Source organism: Leptodactylus fuscus, chromosome 1, assembly GCF_031893055.1.
Source record: "Leptodactylus fuscus isolate aLepFus1 chromosome 1, aLepFus1.hap2, whole genome shotgun sequence".
Taxonomy (NCBI): Eukaryota; Metazoa; Chordata; class Amphibia; order Anura; family Leptodactylidae; genus Leptodactylus; species Leptodactylus fuscus.
This window is the reverse complement of record NC_134265.1, coordinates 203,072,905-203,096,071: the sequence shown is the minus strand read 5'-3', so window position 1 is coordinate 203,096,071 and position 23,167 is coordinate 203,072,905. Positions and strand designations below refer to the sequence as shown.

Genomic DNA, 23,167 nt, shown 5'->3' with positions numbered 1-23,167 from the left:
CCCCTATAAATGTAACTTTTCTTGTATCTACTGGGGGCTATTTTCATACATTTATAGAATATACTGACTTATTTGTATGGGGGGATTGTGCTATTTTTTTTCCATGTACCCTTTTTCATGTATATATTTTTTCTTCTTTTTTGAGTATTTCTTGCACAATCCATTTTATGGATATAGACCATATGGTCACTTTTGTATCTACGTATGGTCAATTATTATTTGTGTATAATATACAATACTGTATTCATTGACATCTGTGATCTCTGTCTATTTTCCCAGCTTGACAAAGGGTTCACTACCCGAAAAGTTGCACCTTTATTAAATTATCTAAGTATAACCTTTTTTTCGGAGTGCGGTTCTACTTTGTTTAATATACTGTAACACGCAGGATGGTAGTCAGCTTCTGAGAATGAGCACCCTGCTCCTGACTTCTGCCTGACCCACTTTTCTGGATTAAGACTCCTGGAGCAGAGATAGCGGCAGAATGGTGAGGCAGAGATCAGACAGCCTCTGGACACAGAGGAGATGAAACTGGTACATACTAAGACAGCACCTGGATGCAGATACTGTTGGGAGGTATGCATGTGATCAGATTTTCTAATGCCGTTTGGAAACCAAAACCAGGTGTGAATCATAAATCGCAATAACCTATAATGAAAATTCTTCTTTTTTTTTTTTTTTCCAAGCTAGTTCTGGTTTCGGCTATAAAAACTGTATCAAGAAACTATGTGTCCTTACCCTCAGACAGTCAAATATTGCCAATCACTCACATGATGCTCAACTGTAAGGGGGCATTCACACTACCATTGTACCAAGTCTATTATGATAGAGTCTGTTAAAAATAGATGCCTATCATAAGTGACTGATGTAAATGTGTCCGTTTTTTTAACTGATCCAATTAAGGGATCAATTAAAAAAAAAAAAAAAAAAGTTTGGTATCTATACCATCCATTTTTTTGTTCTGCTTTCTGAACACGCGCAGAAAAAAAAGCAGACAGAAATAACAGAAAGTAAAACTGACGTCTAAGGGATCACACGGAATAAACGCTCCGCTCATTCTGAACGTAAAACTCGTTCAGAGTGAGCGGCATTAAAACAGATCCCATTGATTTCTATGGGTGCCGACATACGTGCGCTCCCCATTGAAATCAATGGGAGGCTTTTTTTTTTTTAACCTATTGCTTTCAATGTGATATGCGCGTAGCACATTGAAAGCAATAGGTAAAAAAGCCTCCCATTGATTTCAATGGGGAGCGCACGTATGCCGGCACCCATAGAAATCAATGGGATCTGTTTTAACGCCGCTCACTCTGAACGAGTTTTACGTTCAGAATAAGCGGAGTGTAAACTCTGTGTGAAGTCTCCCTAACTGAGCCAAAATTCCTTCACCTTGCGTTATTCTCTCAAAATAATGAACGTGATGGATTTGGTGAAATTGGGCACTAACGGACAAGAGATCAAATCCCATTGAAGTCAACGGAATTTTTAATAGATCTGTTGGTGTCTGTTAACTGTTTCTGATGGATGCTAGCAATGGACACTAAGTAGTATTCTTCAAGGTGGATGTTTGTGGTGTTTTTTGCACATAGATCTCAATTACAGTGTTCCCTTGACTTTCGCGGGGGATACGTTCCAAGGCTGCCCTCGAAAATCAAATTTCTGTGAAGTAGAGATGCGGTATTTAATCTCATGTTAGGGGATGTCTTGCGATACTGTTCATATCCAAAATAGTCTATGTACAGTACAGTATATGAAATGGTATGGGTACTCACCATTGAAGAAGATACACAAAACTTGTCTGATGATATTGATGGTGATGATATTGATGAGCAATGAGATGATGATATGACAGGGGTCGAGATGAATGGGAAGAAGAGCATAATTAATGATCTTCTTCAATCACCACTTCATCAGGTGGTGCAGGGTCGCCTGTATCTTCTACAACGGATGCTGAAGGTGAAGGCGATGGAGTGACAGACCTCTTGATTTGGTGATGAACATAGTTATGGGTAGTCGTTGACAAATTTTCTTTTTCTGGGCTAACATGGCTCTGTACAGTGCAATAGTGTTGTCAAGGGAGGACTTAAATTGTATTGAACGAGTCATGTTGGGATCCCAACGTTCGACAATCTGTTGGAGATATGCAGCGGTTCGGTGCACTTCTGCAAGTAGTTCAAGTGTTAGGCCTACCTCTTCTTCTTCCTCAGTTTGTGGTTCAGCTTCCTTTTCTTCACTCGCTGACTTGGTCATCTCCTCCAGATCTTCGTCTGTCAGCGGTAGGCCATGCTCGTCAAGCAAACCATTGACTTCATCGGCCGTCATGTCACTGAAGCCTTCTCCACCCTATAACTGTGCCACCTTCACAGATTTTTGGACTGCAGCATGTTGAATTTCATCAGGAGCGAATCCCTTGTTATCGTGCACCACTTCTGGCCACAATTTCTTCCAGCAGGCATTCATTGTCTGTTTCTTCATATCCGTTAAGGCACTCTGAATGTTCTTCAGACACGATGCAATCGTGTAGTCACGCCAGTAGCCCTTCAATGTGAAGTTTTCGTCAGCATCCATTGCTTCGACAAGGCTTCCAAGGGAATTGCGCGTGTACAGCGCCTTAAATGCGCGGATTATGCCTTGATCCATCGGCTGAATAAGCAATGTGGTATTTGGTGGTAAGAATTCAACTTGGACCCCATCATGCTCATGTGCCAGGTCATCATGGCTTCCAGCATTATCCATTAGGAGAAGCACTTTGAAATCAACCATAACAGCAGAGAGGGGTACTTCTAAAATAGCAATAAGGGTGCATTCACACAGAGGAAAATGGTGCTGAATTTGGTGTGGAATCTGCGTCAGATTCAGCGCTGAAAAAAAGCCTCCCATTTACTTCAATGGATTCCCTTTTCTGTGTTGAATATGGTGTGGAATCTGCGTCAGATTCAGTGCTGAAAAAAGCCTCCCATTGACTTCAGTGGGTTCCCTTCTTTGTGTTGAATATGGTGTGGAATCTGCGTCAGATTCAGCGCTGAAAAAAAAGCCTCCCATTGAAGTCAATGGTTTCCTTTTTCTGCAAAGGAACCCATTGAAGTCAATGGGAGGCTTTTTTTTTTCTTTCAGCGCTGAATCTGATGCAGATTCCACACCAAATTCAGCACCATTTTCCTCCGTGTTAATGCACCATAACACTCTGGGTTTGAGTCTGACAAACCCTTTCACTACAGGGGGTCTGTTTTAGAAGCAAAACCAGAGCAGGAAAACGCCTGTGTGCAGAATTTTTTCCTCCACCAGTTTTCAGTCAGACACTGCAACAGAGTCTCCAACAGAGACTGTGGCGCAGATGTTATTGTAGCCTAAGGCTTGGTTCACATCTGCGTTCAGGGAGTCCGCTTGGGGACCCCGTGAATGGAATACCGAATGCATTAAAAAGCAGTGAGCTTATGAAGTGCACAGACCCAATAGACTATAATGGGATCCGTGTCTTTTCTGCGCGGTTTCCACGCGAATAATGTGGAGAGAAAAGTACTTCAAGAACTACTTTCTGCATGACTCATGCAGAAAATACACGGACCCCATTATAGTTTATTGGGTCCATGTGGTGTCATTGCTCACCGCTTTTATAATGCGTTCAGTATTCCATATCCCCAAACGAAATACAGAATGCAGACGTGAAGCGGGCCTGAGCATTGGGATCTTCTGCTGTGTCACTATAACGCCCAGCTATACTCATTTCTATTTACATACTTTAATTTTGGAAGTGTAAAAGTGACAAAGTTTACAGTAAAACACACAAAATATGGTATAAAGGCCAATTGATGAGATTGCAGTCAAACACAGGGCCTCAACCTTTGTGCTGTGTTCACACATACAATACAAGCTATAAATCAGTAGGAAGTCTGAGCAGACACATTGCACATGTAGAGCCCACTCCCCTATCGCACACGCAGAGCCCACTCCCCTATCGCACACGCAGAGCCCACTCCCCTATCGCACACGCAGAGCCCACTCCCCTATCGCACACGCAGAGCCCACTCCCCTATCGCACACGCAGAGCCCACTCCCCTATCGCACACGCAGAGCCCACTCCCCTATCGCACACGCAGAGCCCACTCCCCTATCGCACACGCAGAGCCCACTCCCCTATCGCACACGCAGAGCCCACTCCCCTATCGCACACGCAGAGCCCACTCCCCTATCGCACACGCAGAGCCCACTCCCCTATCGCACACGCAGACCCCACTCCCCTATCGCACACGCAGAGCCCACTCCCCTATCTGTTACATTGCTAGCACATAGAGCACTACGAGGCATCGCCTGTGTCTTCCAGCAGGCCACGATGTAAGCTCAGAAGCTTCTAGAAGATATTTCCTCCACATTCCTTAGGCGGCGCTTGTTTACCTCACGGTCAGTACAGGGGACTTGTTGTCCCCCCTCCCTACAGAATTTGTACAACAGGAGGGCGGGGTATCCGCTGGGGGTGGGAGAGGTGTGATTAGGGGGAGGGGAAGAGGAAAGCTAATATGAGGCAACACACTGGAGACGTGTATAATAAGGAAGCTCCAGCTCAGCCGGCATCTTCATCTCCTGACAGGACAGCTCCTCCAAGCACATAGGTGAGCATTACTAAAGATGGCTCCTACAGCTTTCATTCATTCACCGTGACTGGGCAAGGAGATGAAGCGCTTATCATAGCAAGATCTCATGTATGGCCGGTGCCCAGAGCCTTGCTCTATCCTACCAGCCTTGCTATGTATCCTGCCTGGTACCCACTTTGCCTCCTGTTTGGGGGTTCGCATTGCTAAGGTGTTCTGTATAGACTTTACACTCTATAGACGGACCCCCTCTTTCATGTGCTCCATATCCTCCCTGCTATTCACTTGTGCTTGTTATTCTGACTCCTATCCCAAACTGGTTTACCCCTCACATTCTGTAAGTCCTTACTTCACAAAGGGGGTTCTTTAATCCCTTGCAGTTATTCAGTAGGATATTATGGCTGACTTGAAGTTCATGAGAACCCGGCCAGACAAGGATGTCTTTCGCCTGTCAGGGTCTTTAGGGCTGCTTGCTTCAGCTCCGTGAAAACCTACACGTGTCATTTGTCAGACCTGCGCCACCTTACACCTGGAGTTCCTGCCATGTCTTGCCCCACCCAGCTACTGATATCCACTGTAGCATGACAGTGGGGGTGGGTGTAGTCTCAGTGCAGGTCCTCATGTGTCTGACCTATGCAAATGCCCCAGCTTTTCTAGTAAAAGTCTGACACATGAGGTGCCAGGGCTGGCAGAAGAAGGCTTCAGGTGATAACAGCCCACAATGTATGGGGATTGACTAAATTATGCAATCTTACATGTACAGTATACATCTATCCATTTTATAATATTTGAGCGGCTTTATTTTCTCCTTCTCTTATTCCCTTTAACCCATTAGTAACCCTCTTATTCCCTTATGCCCATTAGTTTTCCTTTCTTTGTCACTGATGATTGTCTTGTGCTTCCTATACAGAGGCATTTACTTATGATGACCATCTAACATGTTTTTTTTCCTATGCATTACCAATTACATGTGTTTCCTCTCCCCATAGATTAAAAATGGCAGAGAAATTCAAGATCGAAAGCTCCAATGTACGATACTTCAAGGATGTTATAGAAGCAGATTACAACTATGAGACCGCTCAAGTTTATGAAGAAAACGGTGTCACCAAGGTACTGACTGAGATTTCATGTAAAACAGTTAATCATTCATCCAACATGTTGCATGCAAACAGTCAATAATCTGTCCATACAATGCATAAGAAAAATAAAATGATGTGCTGTATTTCCAGTGGAGGAATAAAAGGAAATGTGTTGTACTTTCACCCTCATTATCTGGAATTGCGTGGCCTGAGCATCTTGGGGAATCTCTTGGCATGTGTGTCTTGTGTTGTGGGTGAAGTTACTAGCAGTAAATTGCACATACCATTTATGACCCTGTTAGCAAAGTCTTTATTTAAGAGAGTGTTAAAATACCTTACAATTTATTGACCCAAGTAATCTATTTCTAATCTGTTCATATTATGCTAGAGCTCTACATTTGGCATATATGTTGGGTGCCTATGGGTGATGTGTACTGTATGTCTATACAGTGGTATATGTCAGTCTTCTGTCAAAAGCATATGGTAGTGAGGCAACACGGTAGCTCAGTGGTTAGAACTGCAGCCTTGCAGGAGTCCTGGGTTCGAATCCCGCCAGGAACAACATCCACAAGGAGTTTGTATGTTCTTCCCGTGTTTGCGTGGATTTCCTCCCATTCTACAAAGGCATAGGTACTTATAGGGAGAAAAAAAACCATTTACATTGTGATCCTTATATGGGGCTCACAATCTACATAAAAAAAGCATATGGTAGGAAATGTGGAAATGGCACTGACCCTTATGTGGTTGTGAACAGAGCCGTAAAGTGACTTCAGCTGTAATGTGTAGAAATGCATAGTTTGTAGTTAGAATACCCATCTGTTTAGATGAATGTGACGGCACCAATCTCACGCGTACAGCATATGACTATAAAGGTATCTCAGAGTGTTCCAACACTGAATACTTGTTGTTCCCTTCTAAAGTTGGCAAGCCACCTTCAGCCAACAGTTATTCTTTCCGACTCTCCCCCCCCCCCCCCCATACAAATGCACTGTTGGTTCAGCCAATAGTCGATCAGATTGGTGGGTTAAGTTCATATCCATCTAAAATGTTTGGCCAGACTTATGTAATTGTGTAAAGCTAGGTTCACCTTTGCGTTGGTGTCTCAGTCAAGAGTCTGCCGAAAATTGGTGGAGGAAAAAGTCCTGTATGGAGGGCGATTTTCCTCCACGACATGCAGTTTAAAAACTATGGACAATGAACAGACCCCATTGTAGTCAATGGGGTCCACTGGGCTCTGTGTATAACTGCTGTTCTAGCGGTAACTTCTCTTTTGGTTGGGTTCACTAATGAAACAGAGAGCCAGCACTAGTGTGAACCTAGCGTAACCTTTATTTTGTTTAGCTGCTTAGGATGACACTTGTGATATTATCTATCTATCTATCTGAGGCTTGAGGGTCATGCATTAGTCAGCTGAAGCATGATCGTACAAAGTTTACATGATCCTACTCTTCTCCCTATGGATGAAGGTAGTCCTCCTTTCATAAATAAAATAGCACTTTTATCATAGAATCCTTTGAACTTATCTCAAATTTATGATCCCCATTGGTTCTTTTTAATGGACAAGTTTACCTGGTTTTGATCACCCCTTCTAAACCAGAGTTTATAATGGATACATTGAATAAAATGTGCTGGGCGCAAAACTTTCGCAATTTTAGTGCAATCATTCCCACTTTTCTCATGGCTTGTATACCACTTTTCTAGCTCACAGGCCATGGTAAATCACTGCATGTTTTTCTTATTTGGTATCTTTCCACGTCATAAATAATTAACATCTTGTCCGCAGGTCAAACCATGTTCCACCAAGTTCACTTTCAGAACAGAAAGAAAAGTACCCAAACTTGGAGTCATGCTGGTTGGTTGGGGTGGAAACAATGGAACCACAGTTACTGCAGCAGTATTAGCCAATCGAATGGGACTGTCGTGGATGACAAAGACAGGAAAGAAGGTACGCTCTGATCTATATTTCATGTTACTGCCCAAAGCTGCAGTGTTCCTGATGCAATAATTTCACCTAATGTGAAATACAGAACCACTGTTCTGTAATCTGATAACGGTAGTATCCATGGAAATTATGTTTTCTCTGCATCTATTGGGAAAGAGATTTCTCCCTCAGCGGAGTTTTGCCCCAGCTGTCCTCATTCAGCTGCTTCCTACGGTTTCGCTCCTTTTATGTTCCACTTCTCCAGAGGGCAGTCCTCTCAAGTCTTCTTCAGGAAGCCGTCCTTCAGATACAGGACTGCCTGGCAGTCTCTCATATCCTCAAGAGCTTCCTGTTCTAGTTGTAAGTTGCTTTCCTTCCTGGAGGTCTGGCTTGACTGTGTCAACGATTTCTGGGACCAAGAGATGGTGGACCAAGAAATGGTGTCAACTGGCTAGTCTACTTGCTCGGCTTGATTTGCTTTTCTGCAGGCAGTCTCAGCTGTAGAACTATGAAAGTCCATTTTTATCTTTTAATGGTGTTAAGTTTATGGGAGGTTTAGTGCAAAGTATATAATTTTCCAAGAATGGTCGAGTGCATGGAAATCTGGTAAATGTTTGTCTAGATGAATAGCTTTAACCTGTGTGAATTCTCTTTAGGTTGCAAACTACTATGGTTCCTTGTTCCAATCATCTACAGTCTGTCTAGGCAGCGGGCCTGATGGAGATGTATATATTCCTTTCCGAGAACTTCTTCCCATGGTAAATCCTAATGATATTATCTTTGATGGTAAGTTGCGTTTTGTCTGCATAAACAACTAGCATGAGCATGGTTCCTATGAGTAAATAATGAGATTCACACATTTTATTTTTCCAGTGAGTGGACGGCTCGGCTTTTTTTTTTTTTTTTTAACTTCTCTAAGGATCTGGTGAAAATAGGTTGTGTGAACTTTCCTATGTTTCCTATGTAGTGTCTTTCAATAACTTTTATTGAATTTTCAAGAATAACAAGCACAACAGTGTAATAAAGGTCTCAGAAAAGACCGCATTAATAGAGATAATACTGTCGTTAGACATTAACGATTGAATTTCGAAGGAAACATTTAATATTCATCAATCAGCAAGTAGAAATATTACGTGGTCAGTGAGGGTAAGAAGGAACCTTGGAAGGGAAGGGCAAGGTAAGGGAGAAACAAAGGGAACAAGGGAAGTCCTTACCAACCTATTACGATGGACAGCATTATATTGCTGATATCCAATGTCTTCAAATACCATGAAAATAACATTTGAGAATTCTGGAGGATAGGGCAATCCTATTGGCTAATTGCAAGGGACCATATCGACCATTGAGAATAGAATTTTTTAAGTTTACCCTCAGGACAGGCCCACATGTGTTCTTGTATGTAGTGTCTTGACAGGAATATAGTTGCTTTCGTTGTTTAATTATACTCCGCATCTTTTGAAGAGTGACTCGGCACAAAAGCGAGATATAAACTAATCACAGTACCTTATAGGGCTATCAGCCCAGTTTACAATGATGTATCTCTTATTGAGGACCTTTTATGGTGCTGCTGGTAACTACTGATCAGATCCTCACCTGCTAGTTGACTGACATCTCTCTTCTTGACCTCTGCACACAGTACTAACTGTACTGTACATGTCTGATAACTCGCTGCACCCAAAAGTTAAACTGGGTGCAGTGTCTTCATCAGACATGCACATAACAGTGGGTGGAGGTGAACAGTACTTAGCAGCAGCAGATGGTGAATCATTAATGGATAAAATAATGATTTTTACAAGAATGGATCAGTGGTCCTGAATAAGAAATACATAATTGTAAACTGTGCTGATAGCCCTTCGAGGTACTGAGATTTTATTTATATAATAAATATATATTATATTAGAGAGATATAGATGTATTGTAATTTTATTTATTTTTTAATAAATATCTCAATTAAATTATGACACTCTCTTTAAGTTATTCTAAAATAAACTACAGAAAGCACATGGTCTAATCTTATGCTGAACTACCCCGTTATTGGCAACAAAATTTTTTTTCTCATTCATGTGTAGAATAATGTAAAACCAAACATTTTCTAAATTCCAATTGAGTATTGGAAAATAGGTGAGCAATATTAAAATTACTAGCAGCATGAAGAGTATATCTAATGCTTAACAAAGCTACATGAAAGATATGGTATACCACTTATGGGTTAGAAAATGAGTGAATGACTTGTTGCTGTGTTAGCATACAGCTAAATTCTAATGACAAAAATCACTTATATTGTAAAGAGATCTACAGTTAGTACCCACACCAGCTAAGTACTTGAATTGGTGGCGGTGGTGAATAGTCTTGGGGTTGGCCTGGACATTTTATTATTGTGTGAGGAGTTGGAGGAAAACAAGTAAATAAAAACCAACAAAACAGACAAATATTTGCCTGTCTCCAGTGCTCTGGCGTCCCAGGCCGCTGTCCAGTCCCAGCTACACCATTGGGCTTTTCCAGCAGAAGTCTCCACTGCATGTGACCACAGAGGCCAATAAGCGACCTAAGGAAAGAACACTTGTCCCGGTTTCTTTTCCTTAGACCGTTGATTGACTTCATCTGGAAAGCTCCCCGACTGAACAAGCAACCTGGGACACCAGAGCACCAGGGACAGGTGAGTATATGTGTGGTGTGTGTGTTTTTGTTTTTTTTTTTTTTTTTTTTTTTCTTGGCCGTGTTGTTTCACCTTCCTCAGCTGCGTGCCACAATATTATATACTGTTGTAACTTAATTCTGTAGTGTATAGTCCTTAGCTCATATGTGGTGTAATACATGCACAACTGCCACATGCTGCTCTCTTCCAGGGGTAGCTTCCATGGTTCAAGGGTATATATATGCTGCAGTAACATATGGAACAGAATATATAGAGAAAGCTCAAGTTATTAGCTGTCTCGTGCCAGAGTCCTCCATCATGAGAACTCACATTGTTTAAGGTTATACAGCTAAAAGGCATATTGGTGTGTAGAGGTAGTGGTTGGTGGTCGCTACCAGATTCTGGCCACTAAAGATAGCCCAAAAGGTCTTTATGCCACATAAAATATACTACTCTTTTAAATAGCACATGATAGGTAGGTGGGGCGCCACAACAGACTTTGTATTGGAGCTTCTAGTTTGCATTTTTGTGTTTGCGATCTCGCTTACAGACCTATTTAGCCTTGCCTTTTAAGAGGTCTTTTCACCATCTCCAAGTCCAGTTCTTTACATAATTTAATATCTGCTCCTTCACTAATTCTGGTACAATTGGAACTTTTTTTTTTTCTAGCCTCCACAATTCCCGAGTAGTCAATGCTGTTAGTTATGCAGCTGATTTAGACCCTAAACTGTCAAAAGAGCAAGGTCAGGCAGAGGTAAACAAGGTGTGTGAATCTGACACTGGCTGTCTCTGACTGAAGCTCTGGATCAATGGTGCTTGTTCCTCAGGAACCAGGGAGGCTAAAGAAAAAATTCCAACTTCACTGGAATCAGTGGAGCGGTGCCTATAAACAAATGCAAAGGGCTTGATTTGGTGAAGGTGAAAGGTCGTCTATAAGAAGTATGTGAGAAGTATATCATAGAGACCGGTTTAGCAGTCAATGATCTCTTGTGTTTTTCTTTCCCCCATGTATGTAATTTAGAACTTGTAATGTTTTTAAAGGGTCTTGGTGTGGGATCTTGGCTTTTTCCATAACTACCATAGACTTTAATGGAGAGAGGTGCACAAAGAGCTGGATGTTGCTGCCCAAACATGGGTCCTAGTCATGCTTTGATTGAAATGATCCAAGCAGACTCTTGTTAAGTTCTAATGCAGTCATATATGAATATCTACTTGAAAAGAATTGGTATTTTTTATGCAATATCAAAATTTTTGTTGTGTATATAAATATAAAAATTTTGTTTCAGGTTGGGATATTTCATCTTTAAATTTGGCTGATGCCATGAGGAGAGCAGAGGTTCTAGACTGGAACCTCCAAGAGCAACTGAGACCTTACATGGAAAAGATGCAACCAAGACCTTCAATCTACATACCTGAGTTTATTGCGGCCAATCAAGAAGATAGAGCTGACCATGTTATCCATGGTACCAAAGCTGAACAGGTATAAAACCTTGAAATAGCTCCATATATTTGCCGAGCAAAAAAAAAAAAAGACAACTTTGTATAATTATAACGAGCTGTCTCCTACTTATGTACTGTAGCAGGCTGAAATTCCATCACCATTAATATTTCAAAGGGTAGCATCTTTACTTCAATGGATAAGTGGGGAATACTAGATCAAGTGAATGGACAAGTTTTGCTATGTTTCTAGATAAGGAAAAAAAAATCTAATTTTTCAAGTTCCCAAGTTGCATTTTGTATAGATAAATTTATTTCATGCTGAGAAAACACTAACTTCAGTCTCATAACCCCTACGATGGCTGCACATGGGCCTTTCTTCTTTTTGGAGGAGGTATTCTGGCTTGGCTTTATTTCCATATTATGCTACTAGGTTTCAGGAAAACCAGGATGTGATCTATACCTTCCCACAGATGGTGCAAGTTCTCCTTTTTTCCATATTTTTTTTCAGTGAATCTTCACTAGGGAATAATTCAGAAGTTCCTGTTGCTATAATAGTTCATATTAAGAATTAATCCCCCATCAGGAGGACCACACACCTAACTGGGGATCTCCATATCAATCTTCACTTTCTTGAATATAGTAATTTATCAGTTTTTTTTTTTTTTTTTTTTTTTTCTCACCTTGCCTGTACTGTAGGTCCAGAAAATTCGGGAAGACATCCAAGATTTTAAGAGATCCAGCGGAGTAGACAAGGTTATTGTATTGTGGACTGCAAATACAGAAAGGTTCTGTGATGTGGTACCCGGGGTCAATGATACTGCTGATAACTTGCTGAAGGCCATTGATGTGAGTAAATCTCCTGGGCAAAGTTCATTAAGACTAGGCATCTTACAATGTCATGTACATTTGTGAAAAGTTAGTTTATCCTAATGAATTCAATGCAGCGCTCCATTTTGTGTGTATTTCAATTTTTCACTATAAAGAGTTGACATAAGTTAATCAATGAGGTAAGTCTACCCCAAAATAGTGCCGTTAAACAGTACCCTTTTCCCGCAAAAAAAAAAAGGGGGCTCGTACAGTTATACGGCTGTGACAAGCCCTTCTGATAGCAACCATTATTCTCTTGACGGAGTGTGGAACAACCCAACCCTAGATCTACTCATAAAGTTACATTGACGAAAAAATATAAATGCTATAGGGCTTTGTATGTGATGAAGGAAAAAACAAAATATGGTTTTAGCCATCAAGACCTAAAAGGTCTGGTCATGTATGGGTTAATGTTTCTTTATATAGCACCACCATATTCCACAACACTTAACTGCTGTAGAAGCTGTTCTACCTAAAGTTATGTAAGCTGCTTCATCTCTTGCGTGCAAGAAATATGTTCTATTTTCTTCTGTATGTGTGACTGGGGAAATACCTCTTCTTACATATATAATCTATATAGAGTATATGTCAGCAGGCTAGTTCCTCCCCATCACCCTGGATTTTTGCACATATCTGGTTGGTTCAGAGCGATGACCTGATTCATGCCATTGTCTCTGCATTTCCTTCCAACAGATCAGATTTCATCAGCAGGGTTTTCAGCATAAATCTCTGGGCTGTTCACACTTATCGACTGACTTATTAATATACAACATCTTACACAATATATGGGGTCATAAGGTTCATACAAATGACGCTAGGTTTGCTTTATCTCTATCAAGTAATGTTATTGTACCAGTTAATATATGAAGGAGTGCTAGAGATATTGATAAGTGCTATGAAATGACATCCGGCACAGTGACCAGCCACTCTCCTCAGGTCAAGTTGTGTTTAGAAACCAGTATTGAATTATTGTTTTCTCAGCTAGACTATGACACATGTATGTTGATTTCTGATTTCTTTACTTTTAAAGCTCGGGCTTGAAGTTTCTCCTTCCACAATGTTTGCAGTTGCCAGCATTTTAGAGGGCTGTGCTTACATCAATGGTTCTCCACAAAACACATTTGTACCTGGAGCGATTGAATTGGCTATGAGGCACTCTGTCTTTATTGGTGGAGATGATTTTAAATCTGGGCAGACCAAGATTAAGTCCGTTCTGGTGGATTTTCTTGTCAATGCTGGATTGAAGGTAATTTGGTCTAAGTTTTTTTTGGAGCACACGTAGTCTAAAATACAATTCCCCACACTTGCTAATGGGTAGACAGTGCAAACTGAGACAGGTAGCTTGAAAATTTGTCAAATTTATCACAGTGGATGATGCTAAATAATTAATCTGCCGTATCTATATTTAGTCTGAAATTATACCACCTTATGGTTGGCTTTGCACATGGAAGACACTCCCCCTTTTTCTGAGCTTTCCACACTCATGTCTAGCAAGTAGAAAAATTTTAGCCCAAACTACATGCGCAACATTGCACCAGTGATGTATTACATTTACACTAGCCTCTAGTTATCGCAGCGACAATAGTATCTGAGACTATATGTACCAAAACAATAAAAAAGGCACATATTAAATGCAAAATCCTCAGGTATAGATATCTAAAGTTTGAAGCTATAAAGCCTGCCTAGAGATCCTTATACGCTTTATCATGCAGTGATGCACTCAGTATATGGACTCATTACTGTTTGTTAGCTTTATTCATGCACTATTCTTTTCAGTATGAGACAGAGTAAAAGGGGACTTGAAACAGTGCATTCTTCCTGCTAAGAAACTAAGATACAGCAAGGTAATTTTTAATATCTTACACAACAGGGGAATGCTAGGTAATGTCATGTGATCACAGCAGCATGAGCAGCAGGTTGTTTTTGTTTGTTTTTTTGTTTGTTTTTTCTTGTTTTTTAATTTAAAGAGGACCTTTCACCACTTTTGGGCACATGCAGTGTTATATACTGCCAGAAAGCCAGAGACGTCCTTCTGCCTCGCGGCGCCAATCGCGCTGTGCTGTGGAGCGGGGAGGAACTCCCCCCTCCCGCTCCTGATAATACTCGTCTATGGACGAGCTGTGTGAGCAGAGGGAGGGGGCGTTCCTCCCGGCTCCACAGCACAGCGCGATTGGTGCCGCGAGGCAGAAGGACGTCTCTGGCTAATGGTCAGAAACGCCCTTCTGACCATAGAGCACTACGGTACCGGCACCGTAAGCTCTTTACACCAGGCACAGATCGGGAAAGCCGACAGTGCGCTGAAATCAGCGCACTGTCGGCTTTCTGGCAGTATATAACACTGCATGTGCCCAAAAGTGGTGAAAGGTCCTCTTTAATGTAGTGCCCCTCTACTGCACAGTTACTATACACAGTTTTTTATTTTTTTTATTTTATTTTTTTTTACGTATCTGGGTTTAATTGAGTCTTAGACATGTTATTCTTCATGCACATTCAGGTGTATTTTCAGGCTGGGGCCCCATGTTGCGAAAACTCACGTTGTATAGTACCTGCAAATCTCATCCCCACATTGTAAGAAAGAAAACAAAAAATAAATAAATAAATAATAATAATCTGCAACAGAAATGCTGCAGTTTTAGAAACCGTTGTGTTTTTGTAAATTGCAACATGTCAATTTATACCTACAAAAAACGCTTTCGTTTTACATATAGGTATAATAGAAGCAGAAAATCTGTAGGAAAACTGTAGCCTTTATGTTAAAAGTACTGAGGGGAAAAAAATATGATGGCTTTCCGCAGCACTTTTTGACTGTGACTCGCCATTTGGGATCTTAGCATCAAAGTGAAATTTTGCAAGCTAATCTTTTTCACAAGTCTCTTTGGGCTATGCTTATTAGGATTTAAACATCTCTTCAAAAGTTCAGATCAGTCCTTCAAGGTACTGCAATATGTAAATTTTTAAACTCTATGTGGCAAACTGATGGAGACTGGTGTTACCAGTGCCAGTCTTCATAGCCCCAGAATGGGCAGAGGGTGTGCCTCATATATGACAAGGTGCACCCCTCCTCATAAATGAGGCACCTTCTCCACTATGTCATGCTTCTGTGGGCAAATGTACACCAGATTTTTCTCCCACTTTTGGGGATAAAAAAAAAAGGTGTTATACAAAGTATAATAAACCTGGGCTATAGTAGTCCCAGTTACATGTCATAACAATCCTGTATTGTTAAATTTCTTACAATCTCCAATGACTTCCGTAAGACCAGACCCATTTAGCTCTTCTATAATGACGTACACCCAGGGAACATATCCCAAAACTATTTGGAGTAATGTATAAAAGGGCACTTTCAGCGTTCTATACATAGACTTCATTTAGCAATGTCTTTCTAGTGGTCAAGAAGGAGGAAGGGTTAAAAAATGCTTCTGCCTTCTCTCTCAGGTGTCTGGTTGTGACTGACATCCGGGCATCCAACGTTGCAGCTACACGATGCAGCTACGTATAAATAGTAAGTGGGAAGTCATTAAGGGGTTCCCATTCCATAATACATCATTTAGAATATCCTTTCCTAGGTACAGGTTTGCTTTACATAATTTAGAATTATTGGGGCTAAGAAGCTTCATATGACAGGACTAAAGCGAGCATTACTTTACGTTAATATGAAAAACGTGACGACATAAGCTCTCAACATAAGTGTGCTTCTTATGCCTTTGTATACAAGCCAAAAGCGTTCTTCTTGACTTTCTCTTTTCTATGAATCAATACAGACAGTGTCCATAGTGAGCTATAACCACCTGGGTAACAATGATGGGAAGAACCTTTCTGCTCCTCAGCAGTTCCGCTCAAAAGAGATCTCCAAAAGCAATGTGGTGGATGACATGGTTCAGTCCAACCCTATTTTATATGGACCAAATGAGAAACCAGACCACTGTGTGAGTACTCTTCCCCACTACAATATTGCCCAATCTGTACATTAATTTGATATCTGCCGTATAAGAAGTATGTCTCATCTATCATTGATGCAATAAAAAAGTTTGTTACACTGAGTAAATTTTAGGAATACTGAATGCTAATCTACAGTATATCTTGCTCTTAAATAGAGATGAGCGAACAGTGTTCTATCGAACACATGTTCGATCGGATATCAGGGTGTTCGCCATGTTCGAATCGAATCGAACACCACGTGGTAAAGTGCGCCAAAATTCGATTCCCCTCCCACCTTCCCTGGCGCCTTTTTTGCACCAATAACAGCGCAGGGGAGGTGGGACAGGAACTACGACACCGGGGGCATTGAAAAAAATTGGAAAAAGTCATTGGCTGCCGAAAACAGGTGACCTCCATTTTAGACGAATAGTGGATTTCAAATCCGGGTCATATGAGAATGTGAACTTTGTGACTATGAGACAGGGATAGCTGTACAGGCAGGGATAGCTAGGGATAACCTTTATTTAGGGGGGAATGTTATTAAAAATAACTTTTTGGGGCTCTATCGGGTGTGTAATTGTGATTTTTGTGAGATAAACTTTTTCCCATAGGGATGCATTGGCCAGCGCTGATTGGCCGAATTCCGTACTCTGGCCAATCAGTGCTGGCCAATGCATTCTATTAGCTTGATGAAGCAGAGTGTGCACAAGGGTTCAAGCGCACCCTCGGCTCTGATGTAGCAGAGCCGAGGCTGCACAAGGGTTCAAGCGCACCCTCGGCTCTGATGTAGGAGAGCCGAGGGTGCACTTGAACCCTTGTGCACCCTCAGCTCTGCTACATCAGAGCCGAGGGTGCGCTTGAACCCTTGTGCACACTCTGCTTCATCAAGCTAATAGAATGCATTGGCCAGCGCTGATTGGCCAATGTATTCTATTAGCCTGATGAAGTAGAGCTGAATGTGTGTGCTAAGCACACACATTCAGCTCTACTTCATCGGGCTAATAGAATGCATTGGCCAGCGCTGATTGGCCAGAGTACGGAACTCGACCAATCAGCGCTGGCTCTGCTGGAGGAGGCGGAGTCTAAGATCGCTCCACACCAGTCTCCATTCAGGTCCGACCTTAGACTCCGCCTCCTCCGGCAGAGCCAGCGCTGATTGGCCGAAGGCTGGCCAATGCATTCCTATGCGAATGCAGAGACTTAGCAGTGCTGAGTCAGTTTTGCTCAACTACACATCTGATGCACACTCGGCACTGCTACATCAGATGTAGCAATCTGATGTAGCAGAGCCGAGGGTGCACTAGAACCCCTGTGCAAACTCAGTTCACGCTAATAGAATGCATTGGCCAGCGCTGATTGGCCAATGCATTCTATTAGCCCGATGAAGTAGAGCTGAATGTGTGTGCTAAGCACACTCATTCAGCACTGCTTCATCACGCCAATACAATGCATTAGCCAGTGCTGATTGGCCAGAGTACGGAATTCGGCCAATCAGCGCTGGCTCTGCTGGAGGAGGCGGAGTCTAAGATCGCTCCACACCAGTCTCCATTCAGGTCCGACCTTAGACTCCGCCTCCTCCAGCAGAGCCAGCGCTGATTGGCCGAATTCCGTACTCTGGCCAATCAGCACTGGCTAATGCATTGTATTGGCGTGATGAAGCAGTGCTGAATGTGTGTGCTTAGCACACACATTCAGCTCTACTTCATCGGGCTAATAGAATGCATTGGCCAGCGCTGATTGGCCGAATTCCGTACTCTGGCCAATCAGCACTGGCTAATGCATTGTATTGGCGTGATGAAGCAGTGCTGAATGTGTGTGCTTAGCACACACATTCAGCTCTACTTCATCGGGCTAATAGAATGCATTGGCCAATCAGCGCTGGCCAATGCATTCTATTAGCGTGAACTGAGTTTGCACAGGGGTTCTAGTGCACCCTCGGCTCTGCTACATCAGATTGCTACATCTGATGTAGCAGTGCCGAGTGTGCATCAGATGTGTAGTTGAGCAAAACTGACTCAGCACTGCTAAGTCTGCATTCGCATAGGAATGCATTGGCCAGCCTTCGGCCAATCAGCGCTGGCTCTGCCGGAGGAGGCGGAGTCTAAGGTCGGACCTGAATGGAGACTGGTGTGGAGCGATCTTAGACTCCGCCTCCTCCAGCAGAGCCAGCGCTGATTGGTCGAGTTCCGTACTCTGGCCAATCAGCACTGGCCAATGCATTTCTATGGGGAAAAGTTAGCTTGCGAAAATCGCAAACTGACAGGGATTTCCATGAAATAAAGTGACTTTTATGCCCCCAGACATGCTTCCCCTGCTGTCCCAGTGTCATTCCAGGGTGTTGGTATCATTTCCTGGGGTGTCATAGTGGACTTGGTGACCCTCCAGACACGAATTTGGGTTTCCCCCTTAACGAGTTTATGTTCCCCATAGACTATAATGGGGTTCGAAACCCATTCGAACACTCGAACAGTGAGCGGCTGTTCGAATCGAATTTCGAACCTCGAACATTTTAGTGTTCGCTCATCTCTACTCTTAAACTTGTTCATTTGTGTCTTTTATATGACTGTTTGGTTTGGGTGTTTTAGCAACAGAATTCTTACTTTTAATTTATTCCCCCACTCCTTTTTATTTTACCTTTTAATGTGTTAATCTATTCCTGCCTGCAGCCACTTCTATATTTTATTCTTTAAAACATTCGTACCATGTCTTTTTTTTGCTTGTTTCTAGGTGGTTATTAAATATGTCCCATATGTGGGAGACAGTAAAAGGGCAATGGATGAGTATACATCCGAAATCATGATGGGAGGAACCAACACCATTGTTATTCACAACACTTGTGAGGTAAAGCCATTTATATATAAGTATAAACATACCTTTTTATGTGCCCTGTCTGTACCATGTAAATGTTGTAGCAGAGAAGGAGAAAGTAGATCTTTTTAAACCACATGTTTTAAAGTACTCTTAGAGTATGTTTACAAATATGCGCCGCACCTTTCAGTTTCCCTGCAGCGTGGGTCACACAAGCTGGAGGGAAACTGATGCTAGGACGGATCCCATAGTTTTTAATGGGATCGTTTCTGGCACAAGAGGCATCAGTTCCGGCACCAGATCTGTGCCTCAGCCGGATGGTGTAACATTACCTGCAGCATTTTTCCATCCTGCTCCCTTAAAATTTCTTTAGCACCAGGTGCTGCCACATCAGGAAGGAGAAAAATAAGAAGTCATTGCTGGCTTCACTACTGTACTGGAGCAAGGGGTTGCTCTCCTGAACTCTGCAGCTCCTCCTGTAGGTATTGAGGCCTGAACCCAATTGCTGGCTTCACTAACTGTACCAATGCAGGGGGTTGCCTGTTGTTCGGATCCCTGTCTCCCGGTATTTTCATTTTGACAGCGGGTGGGAGAAACCTTCTTCCGCCCGCTGTCCCTCTCCAAGCCTTGATCCCTTGCGCTAGAGACGAATGTTCCTCCTGGCTGCTGTTAATGTAAATTATGTGGGGGGAGGCACTAATGGGGAATTTTACTGTGGAGTATTGTATTATTATGTCCCATTAGTGCCCCCACAGTATAATGCTCATTAATTCCTTAATGCTCCCACTCACAGTATGCCACGTTAGTTGCTCCCTGCACAGTATATGCCACATTAGTCGCCCCTGGCCTAATCCTTAATTTTCTTGTTTAAACCAGGGGTGTGTCTTTTTTTTGTCAGAAAAAAAATTGTGTAAATACTGGGCGTGTTTAGTTTGGCACTTTACTTGATGTTAGATCATGGTCAATGGAACCATTATTAAAAGCAGTTGAATAGCCCTATTCTGTTGGCCTTGTAAGCCCATTATGGCAAAAACTGATAATAGTTTTTGAGTAGAAATTTTTTAAAAGTCTGATGTATTTTCACACTAAGGAACAAACTCCCCTCCCCCCGATATGTGATACGTTCCCTTATTCTTCATGTTAAAGGGGCCTAAATAAAATAGAATGCAAATTAAGACTGAGGCACACACATTGGAAGATCTGCATATCTTTTGTCGAAGGTTTTTTTTTTTTTTTCTGGGGGGGGGCGCAATGTCTTGGAAGGTGTTTGGTGAATGCCAGGGATAGTCTGTCCCAAACATCTCTACTCCATACAGTATCTTGACCTGTAACATTTGCCAAAGGGGTCATTTTAAATGGCTGTCTGGTTTTATACAACCTAAAAAAATGGTTTTGCTATTGTAGGGAAGTTAAGATTCATAGAGGTCAAGATTTGGCTATAATAACGGAACTATCACTGGTTAACAACAGTCGGAAATGTGATTCCCGACTGCATTTTTACCTAGTGATCTCTCAAGCTATTTTTATACTGAATTCTTAGCAGCATATGAAAACGGAGAATCATTAAACCAGAGATATAGCCATTTGATGTGACAGTCACCCAAATGTTACTGGCAATACAAATGTGCAAGGATTTCCCTGGTAAAAATGTGATGTATCCCTCAGTTAGAGGGATACAAGGGAGAATTTTAGTGCGCTAGCCTAACAACCCCCTACACCATAGCAAAAAATAATTTGAGTTACACTTTTAAGGGTCTTCGGAACATACTCTAACAATAGGATGGGCAATGCTAGCAATATGCTGTTGCTGACTGCTGGAAGTCCCGGCATTTGGCTAAAGGGGAGAATGTTTGGACTTAAGCAGGAACTGCACTTCTGTCCTACTGTGCTCCGTGGTTGTTTATTTTCAGAAATCTGTATCTCCTACTAATATATTCAAGGCAGTACAGGCAAAGGAATAATTCAGTATCTCCTTTGTTATCTATAAACTAAAAAAAAAATAAATGAAAAAGTGATCTTGAATTACTATTAAAGTTTAAAAAAAAAATTTAAATCATTGATTATAAATTTTTTTTTTATTTTTCTATTCTTAAAGTATTTACCATGTTTTTTTGCGCTCTGTTTTATTTTCAGGACTCTCTTCTTGCTAGTCCCATTATCCTAGACTTGGTGATCCTCACTGAAATCTGTCAAAGGATAACTTTCTGCACTGAAAAAGACCAAGACTTCCAGACATTTCACAGTGTCCTGTCCATTCTCAGCTTCCTCTGTAAAGCCCCTCTGGTGCCAGAAGGAACCCCAGTAGTTAATGCACTTTTCAGACAGAGAAACTGCATTGAAAACACTCTCAGGTACTATATGCAACAGTTTAATAGAAGTTCTGTTTCATACATAGTGAGTATAGGGCATTCTCAAATAACCACTTTAGAATTGGCTTGTACAGGGTCATCCAATGTGAAATCTGATACAGTTTTGGTTCTGTCTTTTTTGTTAGGTTTTATGATAGCATGATTCTAGTTACATAAATTGGACATTTGACTTTAAGCTGACCTTTTTGATAGTTGAAATGTGCAGAAATACAATGGTATGTGCTGTAACGGCCCCATCTACCAGCCTCTTGCCCCTTGCACTAAAAGTAGAGGAGATAATCAATACTCAGTACTATCTTCCTCCAGGTCAATTTCATTGCCCCTCTACCACAGAAGTAAACCGTTTTACCCAATTGTTGGCACAATAATCCCTCCAGACTTGCAGACTAGTACTGCTCCCCCTAGATATCGACGTTCTTGTAACATCTGAGAAAAGACAGAATCCTGTGCCAAGTACAGGATCCTGGAGAGCTGAGAGTGCACGCTTCTGATCACTCTAGGATGGAGAGATTTTGGTGCTGACAAAAGTGGGTAAAACTTCTGCCTCCTGAGAAGAGGGGGTTAATATGAGGGCAGATGGTGAATATTCAAGGAGGGGGAGAGAAATGTAGAAAGGAATAAATAAGTTTATAGTGTAGGGGGTGAGGGTAAATAACATTGGGAAGAGAGATACTGGAGAGGGGGGAAGTTATACATAGGGGAGAAAGCTAGCATTGCAGTATGTTGGGGGGATATACATGTGGATTGGAAAAAAGATACTCAGGAGCTTGATTGGACAGATTGCCACCCAAGTGATGTCATAAGGGGCGTTTATCAGTTGTCCTCACAACCAGGAGTCAATTGAAGGCTCCTAGACTTGTCTAGTATATTGCATAAGTGATCAAACAAACAAGGGGCTCCAAAAGTAAATGAGAAAAAAAAAATTCTTCATCTCTCCACTACCAGTTTTACATTAAAAAAAAAAATGTTGAGATTGCAGGATCTAAAAGTGCCTGACCTTGTCAATTTGATTAAGTAATAGTATTACCTATAACATACATATCTGGAAATTTGAGCCTCTTTAAATCCCAACCTGAACTAAGAAACACCTGTAGAATTTGTGACATTGAGTGAACATAATTCACAAATAAAAATTGCTTAAATTGTGGGGTGCACTTTTCCTTTAAACCCATTCTAAAAATGAAACCTTTTGAGTTAAAGAAACATTTTATATAAAATAATGTAATTTTCCATTTTCATGGCCCAATTCTGTGAAAGACCTGGAAGGTCAAGGTACTCTGTATACCTGTTGATAAATTCCTTGAGGGGTTTAGGTTCCAAAATGGGGTCACTCTTGGGGAGTCTCCACTGTTTGGGGACCTCAGGAGCTCTGCAAATGGGACATGGTGCCTGTAAGATATTCCAGCATAATCTGCCCTCCAAAAGCCAATTATTGCTGTTTCCTTTTCAAGCACTGCCTTTTGTCTGTACATCAGTGTACCAGCACATATGGGGTATTATCAAGTGCCGGAGAAAAATGTTAGTTAGTTATTCTCCTTTAACCC

The 23,167-nt window shown here is 41.7% G+C and overlaps 2 protein-coding genes across 4 annotated transcripts in view; one reads left to right on the top strand and one right to left on the bottom strand.

Moving 5' to 3' along the window:
- Nucleotides 1–23,167, bottom strand: part of SSBP4 (single stranded DNA binding protein 4) — a 584,851-nt gene that overhangs the window by 233,611 nt on the left and 328,073 nt on the right. The gene's annotated exons all lie outside the window — the stretch shown is intronic.
- ISYNA1 (inositol-3-phosphate synthase 1) overlaps nucleotides 1–23,167 on the top strand; it is a 65,181-nt gene that overhangs the window by 40,161 nt on the left and 1,853 nt on the right. For 2 of the 3 annotated variants that reach the window (XM_075282131.1, XM_075282140.1), the window contains exons 2-10: nucleotides 5,576–5,696; nucleotides 7,449–7,610; nucleotides 8,243–8,372; nucleotides 11,508–11,701; nucleotides 12,358–12,507; nucleotides 13,559–13,774; nucleotides 16,290–16,454; nucleotides 19,174–19,287; nucleotides 21,388–21,605. In XM_075282131.1, the coding sequence (XP_075138232.1) occupies nucleotides 5,576–5,696; nucleotides 7,449–7,610; nucleotides 8,243–8,372; nucleotides 11,508–11,701; nucleotides 12,358–12,507; nucleotides 13,559–13,774; nucleotides 16,290–16,454; nucleotides 19,174–19,287; nucleotides 21,388–21,605 (1,470 nt within the window). Of the gene's footprint in view, nucleotides 1–4,523; nucleotides 4,608–5,575; nucleotides 5,697–7,448; nucleotides 7,611–8,242; nucleotides 8,373–11,507; nucleotides 11,702–12,357; nucleotides 12,508–13,558; nucleotides 13,775–16,289; nucleotides 16,455–19,173; nucleotides 19,288–21,387; nucleotides 21,606–23,167 lie in introns of those variants that run through there. The other variant, XM_075282150.1, reaches the window with a different exon arrangement.